This window comes from Cryptotermes secundus, unplaced genomic scaffold (genome assembly GCF_002891405.2).
Source record: "Cryptotermes secundus unplaced genomic scaffold, Csec_1.0 scaffold599, whole genome shotgun sequence".
NCBI classification, from domain to species: domain Eukaryota; kingdom Metazoa; phylum Arthropoda; class Insecta; order Blattodea; family Kalotermitidae; genus Cryptotermes; species Cryptotermes secundus.
Window position 1 is genome coordinate 199,493 of NW_019730109.1, and position 8,998 is coordinate 208,490.

Sequence of the window (8,998 nt, forward strand, 5' to 3'; positions counted from 1 at the left end):
TAAGAATTTATACCAGAATATTTTATACCCATTTAACTATATTTTATATTAGTTGTCGATTCATTTTTGTAACTACACTAGATTTGTTTCATTATTTTACATATACGTTTTGTCCAGAATGAAGGCAATGCAATCTTGTACAGGTTCGCTCAACTTCATGCCTCGAACTCTGCGACTGCTAAGGGACGGCGGTGCCGAGTTTCGTCACGCATACGTCACGACCCCAATGTGCTGCCCGTCGCGCAGCTCCTTGCTCACTGGCATGTATGTTCACAACCACGAGGTGTTCACCAACAACGACAATTGTTCCAGCGCCCAGTGGCAGGCAACCCACGAGACGCGGTCCTTCGCCACATATCTGTCCAATGCCGGCTACAGGACGGGTAAGTACCTAACATACACAGTTCCGTCCGGTCCTTCAGCTAAGGTTCGCTGTTCGACGTGTGATCAGCACTGCTGTCTCGTGTTCTTAAGTCCAGGATTAGATTCTCGGCCCCAAAATCGGCTATGTTGCCTGAGGGTTTTCGTAGTGTAGATTTTAGAAAATTATATACGTCTATTTAAACTCTCACGTTTAGAGAATCTCGTATCCTAGAAAGATCAAATATTGGAATCGCTGGTCCGAATCTTGCTCGTAGCATGTTTGTTTTCCCGCTTATTCAATAATTTTTTAATCATGCGATTAACTAATTCCCCCTTCCCTTCCATCCTAAGGATTCCAACTCCGTAATTCTATGGAATAGAACTCTATTAAACAATTTTAATGGGATAATTTAATCTTATAATTAATAATGATTGGCTGGGTAATTTATTAATTCGATTTAAAATGTATTACAGTTATAATTTGATTGTTTTTCATAATAGGCGTTGAGCTGTTCACGAAATAATCCGGCCCCTTATGTAACACGATGATTAAACCTCTCGCAATGAATTGTGTTTCCACGAAAATATAAACACATTTTGAGGACACTCGCCACTCACGTATAATCCCCGACATTTTACATCTGTGGTAGAAGTGACTGCCGAATTGCAAACGAGGTTGGATCAATGGCGAGTTATTTTAGGGTGGACTTCCAGGGAGAGTGCAGTGAGAAATTCGGCTCGGTTTTACTGTGCCTGCCGAAACAGGCTGCAGCTCGATATCCAGCCCACGGCTTGAAGTTACGCATTCCTCTGCTCCCCATTGTTTCCTTCTGTCTGTCCGTCCTACTGTGCGTAATTTGTCTGCAGTAACAACTATGAATTATTGATTCTTCATTCTTCTGCACCATCCCCCCAACATGGTCGGTCGCCGCACAATGAGAGCTATTTCTCGTCTAAGGCGCTGATGGGCGGGTATTAGTAACACGACGTAAGAGTTGAGGTTTACACAGCCGTGATTATGAAGAATGCCGTCGTCTGGGCTGTGGCGCCCTGTAGATATTGTGCGAAGATACGTTTCGAAGGAACTTATCGCCTAAAGATGGAGGCGATACGTTCCTCCGAAACGTCGGTTTACACAATATCTACAGGGCGCCACATCCCAGAAGACGTCATTCTTCATTATTAACGCGAATTTTGCAAATAGGATGGTAAGCGGTGGACAGGATTGAAGTGGCTCAGGATACAATCAAATATCGGACTTTTGTGAAAGCGGTGGTATATACAGTATATGTATATATTTTTCCTGTGGCGCTACAGCCCCAATTTTGGCCTAGGCCTACCTCCATGAAACTCTCGGTTTCACTTCGGTTTACTAGATCTTACACATATGGTAGGACTCCTTGGGCGAATGATCAGCTCGTCGCAAGGCCTCTACCTGTAGACAAACACAGAAAAACGCACACAAACATCCATGCCCTGAGTGGGATTCGAACCAACGATCACGGCTTCCGAGCGAGCGAAGACAGTGCATGCCTTAGACCGCTCGGCTACCGTGACCGGCCATATGTATATATACGCATACTATTTATCAGACAGTGTTGCACATCTCACAGGATATGAGACAGAAAAATATGATAAATAATGACTGTTCTGAGGAGGGCCAGCAAAAATTTACCCGACAGACAGCCTTTAGAGGGTTAAGAATTCCTCTTGAACACCGTGCGCGGGCGCTCGCAATAAGCATTTTCTCCCTGTGTTACACCTCGCAAGCTGCAGGAGCTATCTGAAGTCAGCGGACTCTTTGATGCATTTCTGTGCAACGAGGAACTGGCGGAGTCCAACATTGCGGGTTACAGGGAGAGGCTGCTGGGGCAATTGTTAATACAAATACTACTCGTATAGGTAGAATTTAAAGAACAGTAATTTGTTGCAGACAGTGGCAACGATAAGGCATAAAGACGTTCTTTGAGAGAACAGCTCTACAAGAAAGTTTTTCTTTTAACGGAAGGAAGTTTACGTTCTAAGGCGTCAAGTTAAGGTATGACATCACATCCCGTACGTAATGTCATTATTTGGTTATGGATTGAATTCACCACATGGCTTCAAGAATGACTAACAACTATGTTAAATTACATTGTACTGAAATAGTGTAATTGTATATTATAACTTCGCCGACAAGCGGCGGTCGCTCTGTCGGTGTAGTTCGCTTGCGGACTAAAACCACGGAGTTTGTTTGTTTGTTTGTTTGTATATTTATTATTATTACGAATATATATTTACGTCGTGCAGAAAGGTCGTTTTATGAAATAAAAGAGTTACCTAGCAGCAAAGCTGGGCATAGATTACTTAACTATGAAATCTTTCTGTGGTCGCCTGGCAACAAGGTTAAGACGGAGAGGGGCAGAAAAGGATTGTATATATAATGTAACTGTGACCTGCAGGTTAAGGGACGGAGTCAGACGTTTATTGCATAGTGCAAAGTAATTCCGTCACACGTGGGAGCAAGCGAGGAATTTATCTCGCCTTCAGGCCACAATGAATGAACTCAAAAAGCATTCCTTTCCTTTTCATTTCGGATGTGGTACTATATTTTCCATTTACGTTCTTTACAATTTTTATGTACTTAATTTGTCTCTATGGACGTTTATTACAGAAGTAAATTTGTTGCTGCGAAGCCAGTCATGTGATATAAGAATCACACTGAACACAGAGATTAACCCCTCTTGTATTTTTCCATGTCGAAAAAATGTTAAAAATAAGAGCCTGGGATCCTAAGGAGTTCTGCATTTTAAATCATAAAACATTATTTTCTTTCATATTATAGACCTATGGAATATAAACCGATAAAAATTCAAGTAGCCCGACAATATCTGCGTGTAGACCCCTAATACCAAATTTAATCGGAACTCGTTTTAGCATTTTCGGAGAAGAAACATGTGGATGGATGGGCAGCCATTAAGACGTTCATTTTATCAACTGCGTCTGAGATAATAACGTGATCTCGCCCTTGGCTTGGTACATTTATGGATCATACCCTATACTCTGTAATATTAATATGGCCCTTGCGATCATCCTACTGTGAGTGCAGGCGTCTGACCTTCCTGTTTTAGTTATAGCAGAGAACCGGCTACGAAGAAACACTGGCTACTATACTTTCACTCGAGCGGAGATTTTCTACTGTCTTGGATAAATGCCATTTGAATTGTGTTCGGCAAGGAAACTGAAGTCTCATTACTATGATATTGTGTTCATGTGCCACGCTCATAATAAAGGTAATGGCCATATCAGCTGCGTTGTAAATATTTGAAACAACAAGCGCTGTTGGGATGGAAGAACGCAACACAGCTTTAACTGATTGCCGTATGAAACAGCTAAATATAAACAAACAAACAAACACATTTCAAGTCCCGTTAAGTAGGACTGTTTCTTTTGTTACAGGAACTCTCTCTGTTTTAACTAATCTGGAAAGGATAGCAAAACATCATTATGGTCACCTGTGTCAACATTTATTTTTCAAAGTCTTCTAACTGCAAAGGGAAGAAAATAGATTAAACGTGTTTGAAACAAAGTAAAAGGAGAATATTTTGACCTAGGAGATGTAAAAGGAGGCGGGAGAAGAGCTTTGCAATTTGATCTCTTCACCAGATATTATGAGGATGATCAAATCAAACTAAATGAGATGGGTGAAACGTGTAACACGTATGGGAGCGATAATATGGAGCTATACGAAATGTTGTTGTTGTTTTTGTTATTGTTATTGGAGAAGGTGGGTTTCCCCATGCACTTAGACCAGATATTGGTCCATTGTGCGTCCCCCTGTGATATTCTACCAGTCTCTATTCCCTACCGGTACTGGTGCGTGCCATCAGTCCCGACTCAGCCAGCGAATTCGGCCTCTACTGGCTCAATGGTGTCTCGATGCTTCCCCCATCTACCAGAGGCGTTAGAGGCTACTGTTGGGCGGGAAATGTCCTGAATTTCGCTCAGAGGTCCCCTTGGGACATGAGGTTCTTTTACGTGCCGTAAAGCTACGACACGCGACCCACGGCTTAAAGTCCCTCCCGGAGGACTTGTTCCCTGAATTTTTCCGCCCTTAAAAATTCCACGACCTCCGCCGGGTTTGAACTCGCGTACCTTGAGTCACGAGGGGGGAACGTTACCCCTAGACTACAGAGGCCGCTTATACGAAATGTTAGTCTGAGAGATGAATGGAAGAAATCATTTGGGTGTAGATGGGGGCATGATATTAGGAAGGAAGAAGGAAGACAGAGGCGCTGGAAAGACAGTTCTGAATCCGGACTATGCATCAAGAATCCCTAATCTACGGGGACGAGAAAAATAAAGTTCAATTCTGTTTGTATTGTTTTCACATAGGCCTGAGTTTGTACTTTGTCATAGTAACTTACGAGTGTTTCGTTTATGGACGTCTTGTACTGTACGCAATATGGCTATATATTCAATGCACTGAAACTGAACGAGTGCCGGGGACAGGCGGTTCGCATTATAGCGCCATGCCTCTAAACGTGACACGAAATCTACGGCGGTTCCTACATAAATCTTCTTACCATAACCGCTCCTCTGTCACGTTCACTTTCTACAGCTTCTATAGCAGCAGGGCTATCCAAAGATGCAGAAGCATGTTGCAGCAAGACCTTACAATGGCGCCTATTTTCTTTCATGTTTATTGCTACGTTCACGAGAGTCTGCCTTTATTCCCTGCACTGAACCAGACGGATACAACCCACTTAATTAATTAAACACCACGCTATGAAGACACATAAATGGGTTGAGGTGTAGCTCCACGATTTAACCTCGGCACTATATGGAGGTGAGTGATCAGCTTCACGCCCCGGCCGCTTTAACCCTTGGAAAGAGACCACTGTACTCATTGGATAGGAGGCTGAGTGGGCTCCAGCGCCGGTCTGGACGCTGGGGAGTGGAGAAAAATTTCTTGACCCTGCCGGCAATCAAACTCCAGCTGGAATTCAACCCACAGTGTTGTTAGTTTCTAAAAGATTCATTCGTTCTCCACCTTTGGAGCCCTGGATCTTCCAAATGACCCCAATGGGTTGGGGTTTCGAGTTTGGATACATCTGTTGGTCCATACTTGTTATATGTCTGTCCCATTTGCTCGCCTTATCTTCCGTGATATCATTATAATATAATTTGATTGAGGGTACAAATAATAAAGTGCTTATCTATTATGGAATTTTCTTGACCCATCTGTTACTCCATCCCTTTTAAGTCTGATAATTCTCCTCAGCATCCATTTTTCAGACACCCTCAGTCTATGTTTCTGCCTTAGCATAAGAGACAAAATTTCACGCTCATTCAAAACCACAAGAAAATTTTCAGTTTTGTATGTTTTGTTTAAACTTCTTGTTCATTGAGAGGAAACGCGAAGATAACAGATTTCAAGGCAATAACGTCCTCCGAGTTTAGTGCATTTCTTTGTGAAAGCAATTCTGATTTGTCGCTGTCATTCACAGTTATTTGAATGCCGCCATATGCCACACGAAACAGTGTATATAGAGGCATGTAAATATTCAAAAGTTGAGCGGTATTCCAACTCACGATCCAAATAAATTAGCGAAGAAGAAACTTTCGCCCGGCCACTTTAATCTATACATACTGCAGTGATGTAAGACCCATGCTAATAGTTGGACATTTCTGGGTACCTTCCCTGATACAAACCGATGTCCGTGTAAAGGCGCGTCCACATTACTCGTGCTTGTGCTCGTCGGGAGACTCGTCTGGCTTTTACTTGTACTCGTAAATCTTCGTCCACACTACTTCAGTTGCTCGCCAGGCTTCGGCGCCAAAGGATCCGTATATTTACTCGTAGTGTGTATGGACTGTAGTCGTATTTTAATTTATTGGCTATAGTTTTTAAATTAAAAATTTAAAATTTGCTTGTCTCGTGACTTGTCATATCGTCCACATTACTCGCGAGCATAGCGAGTCACACGAGCACGAGTAATGTGGACGCGCCTTAAGAGTTACTAAGGGCCATAAAGAATGGGTTAGATACTCAAAACCATAAAATAAATCCATATAGTTCACTGGTTTTCCAACAACCCATAGAAATGTTGCTAGTGTGTAATATACCGGTTTAGTATCGTTATACAGTTTATTTATGGTGAACTTACGTTGCCTAACGTTGACCTTTTCTTATCTGAATTGACAGTCATCATTTATTGAATTTCTTTGATTAGACCATACCTTAATTCAGAGTTCAGTCGGTTCTGACTGCGGAACAGAAGAATGTTAAGCGTTCATTTCACACAAAAGGAAGTGCTCGGACTCAGCTTATGGAGAATGCGTCCGCATGTCCGCCCGCATACACATTTCGGCCCGAATTACTGTGTGTATTCTGGTGAAATTTGTATCTGAATGCTTCGCTAAAGGTTCTCCACCCAATTTAATTTTGATTGTTAATGGCCCTATATATGGGGACTTTGTCAGATTCTTTCCAACGTTCCGTGTTCCGTCCCAACCGCGTACCTGTGACCTTGTCGCGCTTCTTTTCACTTTACCAGTTTCTTCTTTTTTATTTTATTGCTAGTGGGGTGGGACTAAGTCCCTTGTACTGCGGCCACTTCTGGCCTATTGTACCAGCCCCAGGTGATAGATGAGGGTGATTGTGGAGCAATTGGTGGAATGAAGATTAGCTGGGAAAACCGAAGTACTCGGAGAAAACCTGCCCCAGCGCCACTTTGTCCACCACAAATCCCACTTGACCAGACCCGGGATCGAACGCGGGCCGCCGCGATGGGAAGCCAGCTACTAACCGCTTGAGCTATGGCGCGGCCCTTACCAGTTTCTTAACTTGAGAAGTGATCCAATTGTTATGTGTTTATTACTGGCACCGTTCCAATAAATGTTAATTGTTTTGGCGTTGACACATGTAAATGAAAAACATTCTTTCGCCTTCTTCCCGTGAGGACTGCTTTAATTAAAGCTACTTCCTAGATGATGACGTGGTACACTGACATAGCGGTAACGCTCTGAACTCGTAGCGGGTAGTTTCCGATCGAATCTCGGTCGGGATAGCGCGAAACTTGAGTAACGTTTTCCGCGGTTTTCCTTAGGAGGAAATTGATAGGAGAGGAGACCGAATTCGGGTAATGCTTGCTATCATTCAGCCCAGAACATTTTGTCTTCTCGTCTGAGCTGTAAAATCGTTAAAATTAGAATATAGAAAAGTATAATTTTGCCTGCTGTTCTGTATGGGTATGAGATGACAGGAGGTTGGAGAAAACTGCATAATGAGGAGCTTCATATCTTGTACTCTTCATCAAATATAATTAGAATTATCAAGCCAAGGAATTAATGAGATGAACAGGACATGCAACACGCACAGGGAGAAGAGAAATGCAGACAGAAGTTTAGTAGGGAAGCCAGAAGGGACAAGACCACTAGGAATAAATTGGCATGGGTGGGTGATTAATATTAAGATGGATATTAGAGAGATAAGATAGGGTAGAACGGACTGGATTTATCTGGCTCAGGACAGAGACCAGTAGAGGGCTCTTGTGAACACGGTAATGAACCTTCGGGTTCCTTGAAATTTTGAGATATTGTTGAGCAGGTGCTCAACGGGCGACTTCTGAATAAGGGATGAGCTCCGTGGAGTTAGTTGATGGCTTTCCTCACGCTCTCCAATCGTGTGCTGGGATAGTATCCTTCGAGATCATCACGCATTCACTATTTAAGGTAATCTGAATTCAGAAGTTGAAAACACTGATGTTAAATGGCTGTACAATCAGTTAGTCAAGGCATGATTTTGAATTCAAATTTTGCATCGCTTTAATTTATGCACTGCCATACAGATCATCGTTCTAAAACGAGATTTTTCCTTTGTACCAGAAGATATCCTTAAAAACTCCCAGAACAGATGATACTGTCTTCTGGGATGTGACGCCACGTAACTGAAGATGGAGGCAGCACCTTCCTCCGAAACGTCATTAAACATCTGCGAGGCTATACGGCGTCACATTCTAGACTATAGTAATTTTCATGGACACCCCCGTGAAAATGTCAAAATTCCAGATCAGATTCGAAAGTCACTAAATTTGTCATTAGATGCCACAAAGAAAGAAAGAAAGAACAGTACGTTCCTTCCAAACCCTCCGCCCCTTTGTGACATTTCTCTCTTCCTCATCCGTCAGTTTATTCACTGCCTCACAAATAATCGTCCCAAAACAAGATTTAATCTTTGTACTAGCAGAGCCATACGAAAGTCTAGATCAGGAAATGTTTTCTAGGTCATGCAACCGTGTAGCTGAAGATGGAAGCAGCTCCTCCGAAACATCGAAGAGATCTGCGAGATTGTCTTCCTAGTTACAGTCTTGACAACCTCGAAATTTCAGATCTGAAGACCCCCATAGGCTTCGTCATCAAATATAAAAAAATAGCAACCCATTTCTTCGAAGCCTTTCTCCTTCTTAAGAGTGCTTTCTCTCTCATTTACCCTTCGTTCATTCCTTCATTTTTATTTAGCTCCGAAACCGCTGAACTGATTTCTGTGAACCTTGATATTGTGTCTCCGCTAAAAGTTGTCGAATGAATTTACAGAGATACTGGAATTTCGGACTTTATCCATCGTCCTGGTTTTAAGATAACTAAGAAAAAC

At 42.5% G+C, this 8,998-nt stretch overlaps 1 protein-coding gene across 6 annotated transcripts in view; it reads left to right on the plus strand.

Moving 5' to 3' along the window:
- The window catches only part of LOC111866186 (extracellular sulfatase SULF-1 homolog), a 245,366-nt gene that overhangs the window by 137,151 nt on the left and 99,217 nt on the right, over nt 1-8,998 (plus strand). For all 6 annotated transcript variants that reach the window (XM_023854888.2, XM_023854887.2, XM_023854884.2 and 3 more), the window contains one exon: nt 144-383. In XM_023854888.2, the coding sequence (XP_023710656.1) occupies nt 144-383 (240 nt within the window). The remainder of the gene's footprint in view (nt 1-143; nt 384-8,998) is intronic.